At 36.5% G+C, this 20,901-nt stretch overlaps 1 protein-coding gene across 7 annotated transcripts in view; it reads left to right on the top strand.

Annotated features, from left to right (window-relative positions):
- Positions 1 to 20,901, top strand: part of FRS2 (fibroblast growth factor receptor substrate 2) — a 50,377-nt gene that overhangs the window by 18,292 nt on the left and 11,184 nt on the right. For 2 of the 7 annotated variants that reach the window (XM_086884437.1, XM_086884438.1), the window contains 5 exons: positions 1,318 to 1,406; positions 2,646 to 2,708; positions 13,335 to 13,440; positions 15,832 to 15,923; positions 17,759 to 17,945. In XM_086884437.1, coding sequence (XP_086740563.1) covers positions 15,858 to 15,923; positions 17,759 to 17,945 — 253 coding nt within the window. In that variant the 5' untranslated portion in view covers positions 1,318 to 1,406; positions 2,646 to 2,708; positions 13,335 to 13,440; positions 15,832 to 15,857. Of the gene's footprint in view, positions 1 to 1,317; positions 1,407 to 2,645; positions 2,709 to 13,334; positions 13,441 to 15,831; positions 15,924 to 17,758; positions 17,946 to 20,248; positions 20,281 to 20,901 lie in introns of those variants that run through there. The other 5 variants (XM_086884436.1, XM_086884439.1, XM_086884434.1 and 2 more) reach the window with 3 other exon arrangements.

The raw sequence follows: 20,901 nt of genomic DNA, 5'->3' as shown, positions 1-20,901 counted from the left end.
AGACTGGTAGAGGTGTTCCTGCCAAGGAACTGTGGCTGGACATGAGAGTTTTTGTGTCTGTTACACTGTGTGTAATGGTCAGCTGCAATCACATCTCCTGTGATAGCTGCAATATAGATATTAGGGCAGGTATTATCAACTGTAAGTAGTCTAAATGGGTGAGATAGGCATGCAAAACAAGAAAACTACATTATGTAAGTGATTGTGGATTGACAGCAAGGGTGGCAGCAAATTTCTGGATGTGAGCTAGGAATGTGCTGAACAAAGAAAATGGAGAAAGAGACAGATAACTGAGATGAGGTATTGTGAGAGGAGAGGGTGCAAGGAATTGAGATGAGGACTGTAACAGAAAGAAAACCTCTCAACAACATAGGAAAGACCATCAGTGAGCTGGACAGAGGTTCTTTCCAGTGTCCTGGAAACAAAGGGTCCTGGCCTTCGTTGCCTCTGGTCCTGCCACCTGGCTCCACCTGTTGCTGTCTCCACTGGACAGAATAACTGGCAGTGTGGTGATTATTACTGATCATCCTACTGATTTACTAAACTCTCCTAAGCTGGTACAGAAGGGTCAGTTGTTATTTTCAGGGTGTTTGCCAGAAGAGGTATATGTGGAGATGAAATGCTATAGAAAAGACAGGAAAAAATGACTGAGTTAGACAAGGAACAAACACTATGTTCAGTGATCATGCTTTATGAATCAGTTGCCATATAAAATTGTTACCTGAACTGTTTGCTGCTGGAAAATCTCCTCTTACAGAGTCCAGTGACATTTTCTCCTTTAGTGAATAGGTGAAAGTCATTATAAAATATACCAAAGAAAGTAATTATAAAAGATCAAAAGTACCAGTTATATTAATGAAACCTTAAAGTTTACACTTCAGACTTTGTAGCTTTGCTACATAGCAAACATTACCATTTTTCTATCCAAACATCCACATACTTTCAAAGTATTGGTGTTTATTGGTTTTATTTCCGTGGTTTTGTTTTTTAAGATCCTCAGTAACTTCTGTAATTTATCTCAGTCTAGTATGTCACATGGTGTTATGCTAGAATTTAGTTCTTTCCAGGAATATATTTCAGCACAAAGGTCAAATGTAGTTTTTATTCTGAATGTGCTTTTGAAAATTGCTAAATAATGCAGAAAAATATTTTTTTCTTGTTTGGTTGCATTTTTTAATGCCAGTGTTTATTCCTTATTTTAAGTTGCTTAAGAATAGCATGTGTGAACCTATCTTGAATCCTTTGTGTTCTGATAAGACACTACATCTCACCCATTTATTGCAAGCTGTTAACTTTCTACCTAATTATGTATTCCAGAAAGTTTTTTAACCTTGATCTTGGAGCTCTTCAAGACATCAAAGCTCCATCAGTTTTCTTGTCATCTTACTGCAGACATTAATTACCAGGTATTTGTTCTGTGTTTAATTATTTGGTAGTTTTTATAATTAATGGGTTTAAAAGGTTTTTTCATTTTCAAACATTCTATCAAGTTATCTCATCTTGAAGTGTAGCCTTTTTTTTTTTTTTCCATGTAGCCAATAATTTCTGTGTGTAAATATTTATTAACTGTAACTTCTAATCCTAGAACTTGTTTCTTGATGTAGATAAAACAGCTCAGGAATCTGGTAATATCCCATGTCTCTTATACACAAGAGAGCTCCTCAAAAATAACTGCATTTATTCACACAATAAAAAACATGGGTCTCAGGTGACAGGGTGTTCAGCAGAAATTATTTTTAAATTACTATATTTCATTATGGTAACTAGTTAAAGCCAGTCTTCTCTGTGGACAGTGGTAGTTCAGTTTGGCTGGTTTAGACTTTTTGTGTATCATTCCTTGGACTTCCCTGAGCAGTTGAAATGTGCTATAGGAAGTGGGAAGATCCTGTAACTACTGTACAGAAGTTTGAATATTAACAGTGGTAAGAAGCAATTTCCCTTATCTCGAAAAAAGCTGGTAAAATATATAGTTCGCTGCAGGAATGCTAATAAGTTGGAGTAGAGAAGTATAGCAAGGGAAATCAGTACTTTGAATTTTCACCTCAAGAGAAAATCTAGAAGGGGCTTAGTAAGTCAGTTATCTGTTGGATTTGATTTTTAACTTGCATTCCTCTGTTCTTGAAGTCTCATTTAAGATGTTGAGTCATATATAAATATTACATTTAAAATACAAATCTAGTTCTTAGAATTGAGCGAATCAGAATAGATTTTGTTTTCTTTCCACTCTTTTCCAAGTAAGTGCCAGCAAGCCTTATGGGCTTGTTATTTAAATGGGATTTGTGCCAAGTCATATTACATTTCATGTTTTTAAGCAAGTGGTGCTGGTTTGCTAGAGGCTGTAGAGTTTTTACCCACAAAGGACTGTACTTTCAGCATCTGCGAATGACTGGGTTTTGTGTACTTTTTGGGTAGACTTCTAATACTCTGAGGCAGCAAATTGGCTGATTGAACTACGTAACTAAACTTACCTGGCCTCTTCTAGAAAATTTTTGTATTGGAGTGATATCCATTTTGCATGTTGTAACTGCTTTAAAGTTAAGCTCCAAGTCCCGTGGATTGGTCAGAACCATAACTTTCTTTTAATTATTTTGTTAAAAAGAACCTGCCTAAATCTGAATTCTTCTTTATTCTGTCCTTTCTTTCAGGTTTTCTGTGACTTTTCATTGACAGTAAGATGTGACTGATTACTTAACTGGAGCATGCCATAAGTAACTACCGTTAATACAGAGTTGATACAGATACATAAGATGTATTTGTAGGCTTGGTTTCAAAGACCATTTCTCTTTGTGGTGCTGTCAGTGTCAACAGTGCCAGCCCCTGACTTGCATTGCAGTGTTCATGTGGTGAACCTGATCAGGAAGCTGATCCAGGTTAAAAAAAAGCTAAGCAAGGAAAACAATGATTATTTTTAACCCAGAGCAATTGTGAGTTATGAGTGACTTGCTGATGTTTGGATGGTGGGTAACTGAAAAGATATTTATAGAAAGAAAAACCTGAGATAGCTGGAATTCATGTGGGTATGGGGTTTTATTATTATTTTGTATTTTATTTCTTAGTAGCAATGAATGTTTTTTTACATACATTTAGATAGAGATGTATTAGCTGGAGGAGGAACATAAGTCAGTTTATCCCCTTGCAATTCTCCATTGCCTCCTGCAAAGAGCTGCTTGAACTGCAGGGGGGAATAGGAGGAATGGGAAGATGGAATGAACTTTGAGATGGTGAGCTTCTGTTTGAGGGTTGCTGATTCAGGGGATGGTGGCTAACTTATGAATAGGGACTCTTCATCAGGGAGACAACTCATCTGCTTTAGCCAACACTCCCTCAGAAACGTCAGCTCACATGGAGGTCTGCAGGGTTTTTAGAGCATCAGTATTGCATTTGTTTTGGTTTCTTGTTTGCAAGGCCTTTTTGAAGTTTAATAATAAAAAAATTAACAGCAGAGCTACTGTTTGGACCTTATAAGCTAATGTGCTCTGCCAAGTGGTACTATTCACTATCCATTAAATAGCAGGCATACAGTAATGAGAGTGTGATCAGTTTGAGTAGTGATTTGTGAAAAAGAGTATCATAAATATGAAGAATTAATGTAGTGTACTCTACACATACTGGCCCCCCTGACTTCAGATGTATATGTTTCCCACTGTGGAAGTTCATCAGAAAAAAGCACAAACTGTGTAGCTGTGAAGGGTAAATTTTGGAGACTTCAGTCCCAAGTAAAGACAAGACCCCGTTGTGTAATTGATAGCATTTTCAGAGAGTGCTGTGAGTGCTGCTTTGATGTAGTCATGGTTAGTAATAGTAGTAAAGTTTTGGCATCTTAAGCAGTTTCTAGAATCAATTCTTTTTGAGAGAAAATTAGCATTCAACAGAGCCATCAGATGCTAACAAAATGGATGGGCAAGGGAAAGCTTGTTCATGCTAGCTATAAATCAAACCAGTTTATTCTCTGTATGCAAAAGTGTTAGGAATTTTAGTGCGGTATTTTTAACTACATCAGCCTCTTATTATCTAGAAGTTAAGGAAATTTACAGCACAAAAGCTTGAGTCACAAAATAATACAGTAACATAATAGCCAGTGTGAGCTCCTACGTAGAGCTTACCGCTAAATGCAGTTATAGAGAAACAAAACATCTGTTTGGAGGCTTTGAGGGCTACAGTGTTTCAGGTGATATTTGACACTCTGCAGTGCTTGGAATTCCCTGTGGCCAAGCAGAAGAGAAGGTGTTTGAGATTTGTCTGAGGCTGAAACTTAAGGCTACTGTGCCTTCACCGGGAAAGTTCAGGGCACTTCTTTAAGCCTTTTACTTGGGAGGGTTTTTTTTTTTTAAAACTGAGTTGTGTCACTCTTGCTTATTCAGTCTTCATAGGTACTTAGGAATCCAAATCTTGCATATGACTGCTTTGTGAGAGCATGTAGTTCATACATTCAGGCGTCATAGTTGTTGATTAGAAAACATGCATGTGTTATGAAAATGAAAGTCCAAAAAGGTTGGTTTTTATCCTTAAATATCTGCCACTTATGACAGTAGGAGATAATTTCTGTACAAAAAAGTGAATATGATTTTTCTGTGTAATTGAATGTACCAGTGCTTCTGAATGTTATGTGACACTCAAAGTTGACAGTTTAATCCTAAAATCCTCCCACAGAAATTTTCTAAATGATACCTATTCAGACTTGTTAACAGAAGGAATCTTATGGAAGGACTTGTTTAAATAGAAATGTATACATATATATACAAAACATATATAGATACAATTCTAATGTGTATGTATTTTTTTTTTTCTCTCAGGTGAGGAAAGCTTTGTTTTGTTTGAAATGTTATTTCTTCAAAATAGGCGCCTTCACTGTACAAACAGTCTTTCAATCCAAATATATGGGACAGTAAAGTGCCTGAAGATTAAGCTGCAGCACTGTCTTGGGAAGAGTTAAATTTTAGAAGAAGAAAACCTGATTTTTTTTTCCTTCCTTTTTCCTCCATCTCAAAACCTGTCATCCCAGGCCATGCTCTTCCAGGAAATAGAGTTGGTAATAGAAACTCAAATAGCTGACCTAGGGGAAAAAAAATTAATTGTGTAAATAGTAGCAAATAATGAGGTTCACATCTGATGGAATCGAGGAATTCCAAATAGTGACTGGGTTTGCAAGCCATATGCGCGTTCTTATATTACAATTCATTACATTGAAAAGTCAAAGAGAGCAAATGGTTACTCAGGCTAACTTTGTAATAAAACCAGTAGTTCTATGATGGTAATTTTACCATAGAAATCAGAGATTTAGTTTTGTTTTTATCTTTTTAGGAAGAATGGCATAACAAAATTTATTGCAAGATCCTATGGTAGGGCAAGGGGATTTTTGTTCCTCTGATCTTCACATTACCCGAGATGCATTCTCTGTCAGATTTAATTTGCTTGCACTCTTGTGTCCATTTGTTCACCATGCAGCCAGACTTGTGCCCAGGTGGTTTAGCCAGGATCCCTTGTGAGTAACACAGGACAAGAAAAAAAGCTGTAAAATCTTAATGACATCTCTGGCATCTTTATTGACTGGTAATGTCAAAATGATTTTTGCATGGTCTTTTATGTGTTTTACTCATCATGAGATGCTGTGATACGCTTTTCTTAATCTTCAACTTCCATGAGTCATAGGAGGGGCATCTGTTAGTTTTCTGTTTCATTTAGTTCATATGTCTTAAATGTGTATCAGTACTCTGTTTTGGGGATGTGGTAACAGGAAAAGGAGCAATATACACTCTAAGATGCAAACTTGTGTTAGGCTGCAGGCTCTTCCACTGGTGAGTGTTCTGATCAGGCTGTTGTGCTGCTGGGAGCACTCCTGTGGGAATGGTGCTTTTCCTTATCAGGGCGGACTAAGCTTTAATCTTTGTCCTGCTCCTTGTTCAGGTGTGTAGATATTGACATGCACATGGACACACTGACATCTACGTTTCTGTTGATACATATTCCCCAAATATATTACTTTTACAGCTTTTTAAAATAGTAAAAGGACAGCTATACAAAGCAGACAATATGGATTCTATAAAAAGGTACGTTTATTCTTTGTTAGAACAAAATGGTGCCTGATCTGAACATTGAACAGCAGTTGTCAAATGTGATGCAAATCATCCACAACAGAATAAAGCTTTGTAGGGCTCTGTATTGAGAGAACTAGGCTAATAAAGTAGTTATTCCTAAAGATATTCCTGTAGTGCTTCAGCAGTGATCAAGAAGGACACATTTTATAAGAACTTACATGGAGCTTTTTAAAAACATGGAAGTATAATGTAAGGAAGTGGACCTTTTAGGTGTGTTTATTATAGAGGACTATGAATAAATGTTGTTTTGCTTAGTGAAACTTTGCTCTCCATTGTACAGGTAGATCAAACTAGTTTTTAGTAGCTTCTATCTCAAATAGGAAAATAATTTTTAGGGCATGGATCAACTAGACTAATGGGGAAGGGTGTTAAATCAGTAACAAAGGAGTACTCAAAGACATAGTTATTTAATTACATAAAATTGACTGTGAGAGATTCAACAATGAAAAGAAGAAAATAATTGCTTAGATGCAGAAATGCGATTATAATTGGGTTTTACTTAAATCTGCTGTCTGCATCCTAATAATCAGAATTTTAATGAGTTGGTGTAGCCCAAAGCACAGACAGACATCTATGCAATCAAGTTACCATGATTTAGCAAATCAGTCACATTAACTAAATGTTTTTATGTGCTTCTTCACTTAGAATACAAAGAAAATAAGTTTAATTTAAACCTAATTTTGGCAGATGCAGTTCAGTAGTGACAAAAGATACCCTAAGACTGGATTTTATTTCAGTGACCAATCTGCATAGAGGTGTAACTAGCTGTTGTTAAACTTTCCCTTTTATGTAACGATTTGGGGCCATGGGGTAGCTAAGTTTAAACGATTATTAGAGTGTCTCCTTAAAGTGGGAAGAAAAAAATGTACAAGAAGCACCTGAGGAAATATGTAAACAGAACTAAGAAAATAGTGAGCCTTTCAAAAGAGATGGGAAGAGTTCTGTGTGGAAAACAGAAAAATTATAAATAAAGAAGGCAAGCTATTTTTTAATAGCTTTAATGAGATCTTGGGAGGATTCGGTTGTCAGTTTTCTGAGAAATAAAAACCATATATAAAAGCTTGTGTTAAGGTAAGGCCAGACTCCTTGTATCCAAGTCCTAAGAACTTGTTGATAGTGCAACAATGGACAGATGAAGAAGGGTACATATTGAGAATACGTACTGAAATTATATACATATTCTATTTATTTATTTATTGTAATAAATACACAGTGGTATGGTCTCATTTTTGATAACTTCTTGCTGAATCTGCTTAACATTTCAGTAAGAAAGACCTTGTAGACTTTCCAGAGTTGTTTCTATTAATGTATTAGAAAAGTGTTTGTAAACATGTCAAAAACATAAAAGCAGAACTTAACCCTCCCTGAAATGTTTGAACCAACAATATTTCAAAGATTAAAATATTACAAAATATAAACTCAATGCCATTTACCTAATTACAAGATTTGGCACTTTGCTGGCTTTGAAAACTTGGCAAGAGTGCAGGCCTCAAGTTGTAGGAGGCATTTGTGGTTCAGTATTGGAGAACTGACTCACTATTTAAACAATTTGAAGTCAGGCTTTCTTTTCAAGAATTAAGCTAGATTCTCTCTTCTTCCTCAGCCCCATTACTTAATTATTGTAGCCTTCCACTATATTTTCCCATCTCTTTGCCTTACTCCTTGATCCTGTATCCAAAAAGCATTTCCATAGCACAGCTCTTAAAACTTCAGTCCCATTTCTGTTGGTATATTGTTATGTAAAAATGATGCTTTCAGTATATGCTGTTCCCTAGAGAATGTTTTAAAAGAGATTCAGATTTTCCAAGAGTAAAATAATTTATAATGCTTGCTTTTTTAACCTAATGTCATTGTTTGGAGTTTGATGTTCTGCTATTTCTTTTGAAAGGATGCAGTTAATCTGGCAGACATTCACAGAAAACAATATGGTGGTGTGGATCTGGAGAAATTGTTTTACTAAGAAATTGAAAAATATTTGTATGTGTGTAAGTTGTTTTAAAAATGATACCAAGTAAAACATAAGTCTTGTTTCTCTGGAAGTTTAGAGTAAGAGGCTCATTTTTTGGAGAGCGATTAAAGAGTAGAACAAGCAATAATGTCCCACATCCTCAGAGGGATTAATGGGGATGGTGAAGCAAACAGATTTGTGCTCCTGTTCAAGATTCGTGTTCATTAAAGACCTAGAGTTTTCAAAATGTGCTGAGATGAAAATCTGAAACTCCATTTATGGCTCTATGTGTATGTGTGTCTGTGTGCATTGTTGAATAGAACAGTTGTACCAACCTGATGTGTGATTACCCCTTATATTGCTTTGGGACAGGCCAAAGTATGGGGGTACCACACCTCAGGATAAGGGAATGCTGTTCTTAGAATGTCATGCTGGAGCAAAGTGGAGAGGTGTAGGATTGGTGTAACATAAATTGTTCTTAAACGCCACAAAGTATTTAGTGTTGGCACAACATTTCTCTGCCTGCTGCAGTTCTCTCTGTGCTCATCTTAGCTCAGCTATTTGACCTGGTCTTTAATCTTCACTTCTGTGGTAACTGTGGTGAATATAAGAGCTTTTCTGTCAGAACCAGCATGTTTTTTTAAGGAATTACTGTTGAACAGCGTTCCTGCAAATGTTTAACTATCTCACCTAAATTTGGGCATTTTGCTGAAATGATAACTTTTAATGAGAACTGTAGAGAATTAATTTAATAGTAGCATACCGTTTCAGATTTTTGCATAATGACTTTTCAAGATCAGTTGCTAGTTCTGAATTTAAACAAACAACAAGGCTCCAAGTTTGCTTTTCCTTATGTTTCATTTTATTTCATTTTAGTTTTACTAAATTATATTGGGTGTTTTTATATAGCACTTTTAAATATGAAAAAAAAGTTGCTGTTCATTTTGAATCCAAGTATGTGGAAACATATATAGCAAAACAAGTCAAGCTATGAGGTGATGTGAGTGTTAAAGCAGGAGTAAGGAAAAAAAAGAAAGTCTCCTGTGAGTTTGTGGAGCAGGCAGTTGGCAGCAGCAGAAGGTGCCGGCAAAGGAATGCTGCTGAGAGGGTGAGTTCTGGTGTGATCCTGCATCAGCCTCCTCAAGGCGTGTTCAAAGAGGGCTCTGAGGGCACTGCACTGAAATGGCAAGCTGGTCTGCTTGAGCTGGTGTGTGGTTGCAATAATGTTGTTTTCATTGGAGACAGAAAGCTTTTACAGTTTAGCTTGGGTTCTGTCAGTTTTGTTGTTTTGTTTTTGTTTTTTTCCTTTGGAAAGGGCTAAAGAGAGAAAAGGAGCATACATTTATTGCTGTGTTTTAATCATAAGTCTGACAACATGCTCATTTAATAAAAATATTGAGGGAAAACTTCACCTGTTAGCATAAGCAAAGTTATAAACTAGATTCTGCAACTTCACCTCAACCCTTCATACTTTGTTTTCCCTAATTGCAGCCAGCGGCACCAAACTCTTTCTCAGCATGTTTAGTTTTTTCTTGGATCTCCTTCATTGTAGTTTTTAACTCTGTTATGGTTTGTTAGTACTCTTTTTTCATCCTTCTCAGGTACTGAGGCACCTTTAATATTAATTTTCTTAGTAATTGTTGCCAGGTGGATGAAGGGCAAGGACTATATCTGACCTTAGTTCAGTTTGCTTTACTATTAAAACGCCTTCTTCCCAAAACGCATTTGCTTCTTGGGTGTGAATTGTTGTTACGTTGTTGTTTGTCAGACTGTGCAAGGCAAGAGCCTTCCAGAACACCTGAAAGAAGATGAGTAGGTTTGAATGATGGTGGCAGGCGTAGGCAGGCAAGGAGAACATTTTGTGCTTCTTTTGCTGTATTATTTCTCATGGGTTCTCCCTGTTCTTCTGAGCACTCATATGCCATTAAACCCTGTGTTTCCATGGGAGAACATTCTAGCTTTGGCACCTCTTTTGTCTGTTGTGTCTCCAAACATTCAAGTCAGTTTTTGCTGATGTACAGATTTTTATTTTTTTTTTTCCTTTTGGTAATTATAAAGCGAATATATCACCTGATGTTTGATTCTGCAACCAGAGCACACAGAACTAAGTTAAAGCCAGCTTTTAGATCAGCTTTGCAGCCATGAGCTGACTTTAATGGGGTCACTATGAGCAAATGAGGACTATGATAGCAGCATTCTACATGGCCTTTTTGCGCAAGGGGACTGCACGCCTTGTTGGGATCAGTCCCAGCCTGGGGAGGCTGCAGAATTGCAAATGTTAGAGTACCTACAAACTTTTGACTGTGTTGTTCTTTTTAAAATATCTACTCTTGTTTACACTGATGCCTTGTGTTCCTCGACTTGTGAGAGATTAGCATAACTTGTTGGCCCTGCTTAGTCTGTTTTTACTTCACAAAGCCAAATATGCATCTTAGTGAAGTTACAGCAGGTTAGATGAGTGCTGGTCCTGGTTTGTATCGCCTGGGATTTTTACCTTGCAATGCAGTAATGAATGTGCTGAGGAGAAACAGAAAATACTCTCCATCCCTTTCCCCCTCCTTGCATGACTGCACCCATCCACCACTGATGCTTTGTGAATGGGAAATTATAGCTACTAAATTTGACATTGTAGACATAACTTAGGGTTGTGACTGTGGAAATGTCTACTTCTTCTTGTGTGTTTAAGTTTCGGTAAATATTTTGCAATTTGGGAAAATTTAGGAAAGTCCCGAAATGTAAATAGGCAATTTGCAATTGCAAGCAACTGTTTGGAGAATTTTGTTAATGCTTTGCATTTAAAAGAAGTTAGGTGCTGCGAGTCTGTGTGTTTTCTTTAATTATAAAACTCTGTTTAGATTGTTTAATAATCATTCTTAGGTAACTGAAATAGGCTAGTCTGCTTTAGGTAACCTAACCATGTAAAAGGTTTAAAACTGTGCTAGAAAAATACCAAGGTAAAGACCAATGCAAACATAACTGCATTAGGACAGCTTGCCTATGAACATTTTAATTTTAATTATTTTTCTCATGATTATCTCCTAAGATTTCACCAGAGTGGGTGGATCAGGTTTTCTGCTCCTTCTTTCCATTCTCCTGTTCTGAAAATTTTAGCAGGGAATATGATAAACTTCAATCTCAGTAGTTAGTGAAGTGGCTAATTTTTCTGAAAACTGGGTAGATGTGACTAAGGCTCTGATTCTGTCCCCAGTTGGCTCTGGCACTTCCTAGACTCTCTGCTAGCTGGTTTGGTATGCCAAGCCATCAGAAATCTAACCTGACCAAAATCACAGTTTAATCATACCAGCTAGATTGGATGGGGCCATCCTATAACCAAAGCTTGAGCTTGCAGAAGGACAGGTACACAACTGTATGCAAAAAACTGTATACATCTCTGTCAAGCAGTTCAATAAATTCACTTTTTGAAAAGTACCTTTGTGAAATCTAGGGTTTAGTTTCAAGTTAAGTTGTAAGTTATTTCCTTTCTTTAATGTCTTATGGCAGAGCGCTCACAAATTTATGCTGAGTTGATGTAATCCATATATGCTAATTGGAATGGCTATATTGGGTCACACTTCAAGTATCAGTTTGTCCAGTATCTTGTTTCTGACAGTAAATAGTAAATTGATAGCCAGTAGTAAATATGTAGGGAAGGGAACAATAAGAAGGAACATTTAATGATCATTCCTTAAGACCCTTCTAAGTATCTGCACCTTAGAGACTTTTAGAGCCAGATACAACAGCTTTGAGTTTAAAAGTTCTTCATGGAGCTTGCATTTGTCCAATTACTTTCTGAATCTTTAAAATTTTGGAACTCACTCCCACAAGACATTGCAGATCACAAAGTTTAGCTACAGACTATGTGCAAAAATGAATTTTTGTGTGTTTGAACCCTCCTTTAATCATGTCAATTGCTGTTTCCTAATCGTTGCATTTTGAAAATAATTGTGCTTTATTTATCTTCTCTTTGTCACCTGTAATTTTGTACCCATATTTTCTGCTATGTGTGCTCTCTTTTTTCAGGCTGAGCCATCTAAGAAGCGTATTTCTGCTTTTACTCTGTCTTTTTTTGGCAGAGTAAAAGCAGAGGCCTGATGGCATACATTACTACATCTGTGGATGTACTGCACTATGGATTCATACAATAGAATTGTATTTTTGGTTTGGCACTTTTAAGTCTTTCCAAACAGTTATGTTTCATTTGCTTTAAGATAGCTGTCCAGCTAGAGTTACCATTGGACTGCATGACTGTGTGACTGATCTTTCCTAACAGATAGAGCTCCTTTGCTAAGAGTGTTATTTTTGCATTTGCTGGTGTTGAATTTCTGGTAATCTTTTGCTCAATCCCCTCACAAGTAAGAGGGTTCTGCAACTGGTATAGTCATGCCTAGGACCTGGGATGAAATTGGGACTACATTACATGTGATATTATGTAAAAAATGCAGAGTGCTTTGGTTTGCCAAGATGATTTTAATCCAGGGGCAACACAGGGGACAGCTGATGAATACAAAGAATTGCAGCAAAAAATTTATAAGCAAAGCTGCAGTGGTCTCAAAGAAGTTTGCATAGACATTCTGAAAGACTGATAAGGAAGGCTAATAATAAAGTATTATTCTGAGAAATTAGCACTTTTATTGAGTTTAATAAACAGCATCAAAGGAAACATCAACGGCTTGTTCGGCAGTTTTACAAACAGTGAACAGAGACTGCCAGCTGTTAGTGTGATGGGAACAGCAATTAGCTTTTAGTATTAAATATGAGAGGATAGCTAGTGTGAGAATAATCCAGGAGGTGGGGAAGTAAAAGCAAGCAATTTATGATTGATGTCATGGAGCAAGAATCATGAGGGAAGCAGAGAAAGAGGGTGATGTGTTAGCCATACAGGTCAGCATTTGTGTATGTTCAGTAGGATAAGCAAGAGGGAGTTAAATAGAGTGATTTGTACGTGTTCTTCTGTTTGTCCACTGTGGTTTGAGTTGGGTTGGGTTGGTATGCACTGAGGATAATGGGAGCTTCACATCTGTCATTTCCACACTGAATTGGGTATGCAGTGAGTGGAGAATGAATGGAGTCCCAGTGTGACAGGCTACACTGCAGAAACGAATGTTGGGTTTTCTTTCAAGGCTTTGGAATGCCAGGGCAACTCAGACACCAGTCATCTAAAACATCATGAAGACCTTGCTTGACATAATAGTCACAAAATAATTATAAACAAAAGCATGTATTTTTGTTAATTTACTAACTGGCGTCTTAAAAACAAGAAAAAAACCTGACATTTTTATGTACCCTTCTAGTTCTAGGTCCAATGATTAGTTCTGTGACAAGACAGCATGACACTTTGAGTATGACAGAAGTCCTGATGCTGCAGCAGAGGCTGGGAGTATTAATGGCCAAATCTAGGTGAGTGATTTTTAATTCTGCCAGCTCCCTACCTGTTCAATTTCTTCCTCTTAACCTAGGTTCACATCTCCTTTTGAAGCAGCATTTCAGTTCTTGGTTTTCTGAAATATCAATCTTAGAACATACATGAGACAAAATAAAAAGCTTGTATGATTCTTGATTACATACAGTTTCTTTGTTGTTCCTGTTGTACAGAGTCTGTCCTTCAAATACCTTCATATACTACAGGTTTCTTCTTGCAACTCCAGTGATTTTTTTTTTTTTCTCCAAAGTGCTTTGCATTATAAATTCTGGGTTTTTTAATAAGTTTTATTAAAGAAGCAGGCAGTGTCTTCAACAGACTTGATCAGTTATTTCATGCTGAATGCATAGAAAGTCTGATACTAACAGCATGCAACTAAGTAGTTCTGTTTGCACTGCAAAACATAAGTCTGGGCCTTAAGTGCATGCATTTGTGCCTGAAGGCTGCTAGAGGCATATGCAACTGTGTTGTATGGACCAGAGCATTCACTGTTAATCTGCATTGAGGCTGTTGTCACCTGTTGCTCTTCACAGCAGGGGATTCTCAGGCTAAATAGCACAGTGGCAGTAGCCTGACCAGAACAACATCTGAACATTACTGTGGTGATGCACTGAGGGGTGCCAGAGCAGGAAACCAGGAACAGGTGTTATTACCTGTATCTCCCTTTCCAAATAGAAGAGGAACAACTACTAGTACTATGACTACTGCTACTATAAAAATTTCAAAACTTTACAATGAAAAAAAAAATAAATTGTGTGTAGCATAGATTCTCTCTGCAGCAGTAGAAGCAAACAAATAACCCCCAGTTTTGTTTTGAGTTGGGGAAAAAACCTTTGTCAATATAATGCATGTTTTTATGTTATGGTCAGAAATGGCATTAAAGAATCTATGATTTTGGTTAGGTGTCTGGTGTTTTGCCTCTATGACTGGATTAATTGGAGCAGTGTTGTTACCTCTGCAGGGGATTCTTGGTGGCTGATTGATACAATCTCTAGAGTAGGAGTATATCTTTTGAGTGGCTTTTCTTATCAAGAAAAGTGGAAGAGTTAGCTGCTTTTCATTGTATTCTTTGCACCTTATCCCTTAGCAGACTGAAGTGCTACATGGATACTACTGCTGCATGCTGATACAAATGCCTATCTAGAAACCAAGTAATGGTTTTCTTGAGATGACATGGGATTTTTTACCCTCTAGTAAGGAAAACTTATCAAGCCATTCAATCTCCTTTCTTCTTGATTTCTAATGTTGTATCTCTTGTTGACTTAATAGCTCTCTTCCAGGATTTTGCCCCATTTTTCATTTGTGTACTGGAAATTTTACTTCTGATCTAGTATAAATATGATGTAAATAGGTTAAGTTTTCTTTTGTCAGACTTTCTTGTATTTAAGAAATATGAGACTTAACCCCTTTTTCATGGTGATAGAGGGTCAAACAGCAAGTTGCTTGACTTCATTCTGTTAACATTTTATCATACTGCTTTGTGAAAGTTCTTCCATACACACAGAAATCTTTAAATGAAAATACCAAAAATATCAAGGTGTTTATTTTTTGTTTCATTACTTTAGCCATGCTGTTCAGTGTTACTTGAGTATTTAACGATTTTAAAACAAATGTGTAACACAATTTAATCCAAATGGAACTTAATAGAAATAAAAAAATACCCAAGTTTTAAAATATTTGTGTTGAATGTGGGTTTTTTCCTTTCCCTTATCTCTGATTACATAGTTTGATATACACTGCAATATGGGAAGTATACAGAATTGGAAGCACAGAGCCTCACTGCGTGGCTGCCAGCACAGGGCTGCCTGCAGTCCTGGAACGCCTCCACCCTGGAGCTGCCAAAGCCAGGGCAGCCTTTCAGGATTGCCATATGGGCTCTTTGTGTTGCCTGTGCCTGGTAACCTGCTACAGCCCAGGGCTTCTAGGAGCATCTCTAGCGCGGTGCTCCGGAGTCAGGGAGTGCTCATTTAGATGGAACTGGAATCCAGATAGCAGCCTTGTGTAAAAGCCTGGTTTAGGAGGTGAAAATCTCACGCTATAAGTGGTTGGGTTTTGTTTTCCCCCAAGCTGCTACCATGGGAATTAAGGTGACAAATCAAATGAGTCTGTTTGGTAGTAACCTCAAATTCAGTTATTGTTCAGTTATTTTCAGACTTTTCCAGCTCAGTGTTGCCACTTCATACTATCAAATCTAAATTAACTATCATATTTGTAGTATCTACGTTGATTTTTTTATTACATGTGACTGGAAGATTCATCATGGAGAATTGTATGTCAGAGTAATTTGCATTGAGTTGTTTGTTGATGTTACTTCATTTTTACTTCGACTAAATGATCATTTTGTTGGTTGCGTTTTTTTTCCCCTTTAGAGATCAGATGGTCTTCTAAAGAAGTCATGGGTAGCTGTTGTAGCTGTCCAGATAAAGAAACTGTCCCAGATAACCAACGAAACAAGTTTAAGGTATGCAGCTGGTGTGATGTGCTGTGAACTATTTTGGTTTTTTTTCTTACAGATTAGGTCTGTGATTAAAAAAATAAGTAATGAAAATGGAATGTAAATTTCTACACAGCTGAAACATTGCAGAGTTGCAGGTGCCTGTAGCTACAGTTTTCTCTTGCACCTTTGAGAAACACTCTCTTATCAGCGGTGACAGGAATTCTGTAGACAGGGTAGGCATTTTAGGAGAGTTTTGATCTTTAGGAAAGGGAAGAAGTCTTGTGATTTTCATCCACCTCCATTTCAGTTGGTAGAGCCCAAGTAAATATTGTTGCCTATGGAAGGTTACGTTAGGAAAGGAGTCCTTAGCATAAAGGAATAAATAGCTTTTGGGGAAGTGTGATTAAGAACCTGAATGTGGGGTCATGAATAGAAAATTTCAAGACTGCTGATTTTACTTGAAGATCGCTATTGATTATGCATTTTGAAAAGTTTTGTCCTTTATGTGGAGAAATCTTATTTCTAAGTGCCCTTATGTCTCATATATCTCTGGAATTTATAAACTTGCGAACACTTGTTCATGTGCTTGACGTGCTAAGCATGAAGCAGCTGAATTCAGTGACTGTAAGTCAACATACCTTTGCATAGGTCACATAAGTCAGATTTGCTTCTGTGCTCCAAACTGTCCCTGTGAGTTGACTAAGGAATGTAATGCTTCCATAATGAAAATTGATTCACGTGCTGCCTGAGGGCAACAATGAAGTGAGCTTTAAAGCCATGGGAATTTATTGAAATGTTTAATATTATCAGTTAAGAAATCTGAAGAATAAAATATTTTTCTGTTTTCCTGCTCTTTATGCATCACTTTGTGTAACTAGTTCCTATTTTTCTCCTTGTAGATTTCTCTATTGTTTGTTTAGCAGCGGGGCTGGGGAGGTGGGGGAGGGAGAGATGAATGAATGTAATCTACAAAATGAGGAAAATGGGCATAAGCCTCACAGGCAGATGAAGCAATTCTTAATTATTTTCAATTGACTAGATTTCAAGTTGAAAATGTATTTCTAGGGAGTAATTTTAGGGAGTAACATTAATTCTGTGGGGAAATTTTTTTGGTAGCTTTTTTATTGATGAAGAAAGAACTGCACTAAAAGCAGCATTGTAAGGTAAAATAGAGGGGAAATATATACCGTCCAAATTCTATAAAGGATGACCTCAAAACTAGCTTAAAAGCAGAAAGGACAAGAGTTTAGCTTTATATGCATCTTTTCACACAAGATAACTATAAGGTATCTGAATTATTTGTTGACTTTTAAAAGGCAGCAAAATATCTAAAACTGTTGGGTGATTCAGCACAGTGCAGGGCTATACATGTATGCGAAGGAGCCAATCTTCACATCTTGGAGCCACTTACCCTTTTTCATTCCTTTTCCCAACTGTAAGTGGGGTTATATGACAAAGCAAATATTTTTTTTTTTTTAGAAATGGGGCTCTGAAAGATTCCATTATCTGAGGTATGCCATATCCATGTGGGAATACTAGAATATGTACATAAAGCCAGTTTAAAAAAAATATTTAACTTCCAAATCTCTTCTGCTTTAAATTTCTCATCAGATTTTACAGTAATGTTAGGCAGCCTCATTTGTATTGTTTCTAAATAAGTATTATATGATTTTTTAAAATTCTGGGTTAGGGTAGCACAGAAACTAGTTTGCTGAGGTTTTTTTTTTGTTTTTTAAATGTTCACTACAAGCATTGTAACTAATACAGAAGGAGTTTACCAGTCAGGCATTAAGATTATTAAAAGTGGTGTTGTTTCTCAAAAGAGTAATTACCTAACGCTTTTAATTTCTTTTTTATAGGTTATTAATGTGGATGATGATGGTAATGAACTGGGTTCTGGCATAATGGAACTTACAGATACAGAATTAATTTTGTACACCCGTAAAAGGGACTCTGTAAAATGGCACTACCTCTGTCTCCGTCGCTATGGCTATGATTCAAATCTTTTCTCTTTTGAAAGCGGTCGAAGGTGTCAAACTGGACAAGGTATGTGGAAATGTTGCATATAAACATTTTTGGAAGTTTATTTGATGTTGGAAGATATTTGCCAGTCCTTTGGCAAGAGTTATGAAGGCTATAGTGCTGTAAGTGAATGTGGTTTCTGGAAAAAAATTACTTTATGAGGAATGGTCTTCTGGAAGAATGAGGATTTGAGTTGCATATAGGTTTTGGCATTTATAGGTCTGGAGGACTTCAAGCTTCTATGTGAGTATTCTTTTGGTCATCTAAGGAGGTGGTTTTGACAAAGAAATTGTCCTGCCTCAGAAGCTGACTTGACTTCCAGGGGGAGGCAGTAGAATCTGAAACTGTGGAGGAATCTCCTTAGAATTCAAACAATTCTCTGTTTTTAAGATTTTAAAAGCCTGGAGCACTGATATGAACAGGTTGTCCCCACCTTATTATTGTCTTGAGTAACACACCTGTGTTTCATTCTCTTCCTAAAGCAAATATCACTTTCAATAATATCAATGACATAATTCTCAAATTTTGACATTTTTGTATGAGGTGTATATACTTCAGCTATGCTCAGTTATTTTTTGAGTGGCTTTCATTGGAAAGATGGTTACCTTTCCAGTACCCCAGACCATGCCTGCCTGGGCCAAGGTTGGCTTCCTCTGAGAACATTCAGGTGTTTCTCTCTTCCCTGCAGCAGTCCCCAAGGAAACAGCTGTTTCTGTTGAGCTCTCAGCCTCATTTTGCATCCTCCTACTGTGAAACAGCTGTGTGCGGTTGGAAATCATATGCATTCATATTTTGAAATTAAGTTCCAGCATTCTTTAGGATTTTTTGTCATTTACCAGTGCTATTATCAATAATTTTAGTCATTGAGAAATTGCAGGTTTTGTTTTTTAATTTCACTGTTAAAAAGTCAGAACTGGATCATAAATAAACCTAGTCAATATTCATTGTCCAAGCAGAGGTAAAGGAAGACAAGTTTTTTTTTAATGGGAGTCTAAAAGGCACACTCAGCTCATCTCCTAATGAGAAATGGAGATATTTTCAAACATTGAAGTATACTCCATACTAAACTAAATTTTCATAATTCTTAAAGTAATAAACTTTTTTTTTAAAGTTTTGAAGATAATCACTTTAATGGGTTTTGCAGATTTAATTTACTGCTTCTGAACATTGAAAACAGATTATTACTTAATATTACTTAATTCAAAATACTAATTCGAAGGTAGTTCTCTACAGTCTATTAGCAAGTCTGCAAAATCTTACACCAAGTCTAATCAACATCTCTGCTTTCCTTCTAATTTTTCTTTTTTGTTTTTTACAAACAAGATTAAGCAGGCTGTGTAAGCAGCAGCCCTTTCCTCCCTCTTTTGCTTCTTGCCTTCCTTATGTAATATTAAAATACTGTAAATATTGAGGTCAAAGAAATCTGTCAGAAAATGTTCTCTACTGCCCTTTTGCAATGAAACATTGTTTCTGTGACCTACAGTGGGTTTTGTGGGCACAGTTGCAAAACTTCATCTTTACTTCATGGGATGACCAAGAAGTTTTTCATTTGAGAATTCCCTGAGTACTGCCTAGAAACTTCTTACATTAGTCAATATTTTTCTTTCTGTTTTTCCTTTAATATCAAGTTATTTCTGTTGATAAGTTGCGAGAAGCAATGATGGTGAAGCACTGAGTTTGTACTAGGAATTAAAAACCTTGCAGACATGTCTTAGGGGCACATCTAACAGATAATTCAGGATATAAATTGGAAAAGTTGGTATGTCACCATGTTGTGTGACAGATCACATTGTATTTAATATGAATATATTTAAAGGCAGCTGAATTTCTCAGAAACATGCTGAGAGTTTTTTTAAAATTTTTTTTGTCCATTAAGATTTAAATATCCAGCCTAAGTATTCAGAAATATACAAAATATTAAACATGGCTGGATTAAGGGCCAGGGACATGTAATAGTAGAATCTCTATAGCTGTAGTGTTGCTAGTTGTAGTGTATAGTTGTAGTGTTCTGAGCAGCAGCTACTTATTAGTAGCTAAGCATTGTTCCTCATAGCCCATTTGGGGTATTCCCAGCTGGGGTAGTGTGAACTTCTGCCATGTGAAGCATTTCTGGTGGTTCTGATCTATCACAGCTCTGCATCCCTAAATGAATATATGATGATAGTAATTGCCAGTGTATTCACATAACTGCACTTACAGAGTGGTTATATAGGTAGGTAGTTTTCAGTAAAGAGTGTTTTAAGATTGTAGTACTCAGTTTAAAAATTGAGCACCTTCACCCACGTTTAACAAGCGTGTCAACTTTAACTTCATGCTTTCAATGGAAGAATAATCCAAAGCTGCGACTTTGCTGGTGAGGGTAAGTTGGGACACTCCCTGCTGTTCAAAGGCAAAGTGGCACAATACACACACAAAATACATGGTATTGCTGCTAACTTTGTGTTCTGTGTCTATCCTTTAGCCTAAATCAATTAGTTTGTTACTGTCTGTTCCACACAGTTTGTCTTACTAGCTTTTCATTTTAGTTTTCTTAAAAGAAACTAAACTTTTACCCAGTGTTTAAATCCTTTTCTGTTGTGCAGGTATCTTATTTTTATAGTAGTTTAATAGAAATATGATTTAGGAAATACAACTCTGTCACACTGCTGTAGTTTCATTTAATGTTTTTTAAGTATATATTTATTTAACAGGTATCCTTTTTATCAGCTTTAAAAAAAAGAAAAAAGAAAATTATTGGGTTTTTCCCCCTCATTTAGCACTCAAAACCTAGTTTTGCTCCTAGCTGAATCAGTTTTCTGTTCTAATTTAACTTCTGGTGCATGGGAACCTTATTCTTCTATTAGACAACCACTTCAAAGGTTGTCACAGTAATTTTGTGTGTTTTGGTGCAATAAAACTTTTGCTTCTTTAACAGGTATTCATTATGTGGATTCCAGTTCTATTTCTTTAAAGTTATATATATTGTAAGGCATGTTTCTGA

Source organism: Cyanistes caeruleus, chromosome 4 (genome assembly GCF_971803275.1).
Source record: "Cyanistes caeruleus chromosome 4, bCyaCae1.hap1.1, whole genome shotgun sequence".
NCBI lineage: Eukaryota > Metazoa > Chordata > Aves > Passeriformes > Paridae > Cyanistes > Cyanistes caeruleus.
Note: the sequence above shows the minus strand (reverse complement) of the source record. Positions and strands in the feature narration are given on the sequence as shown.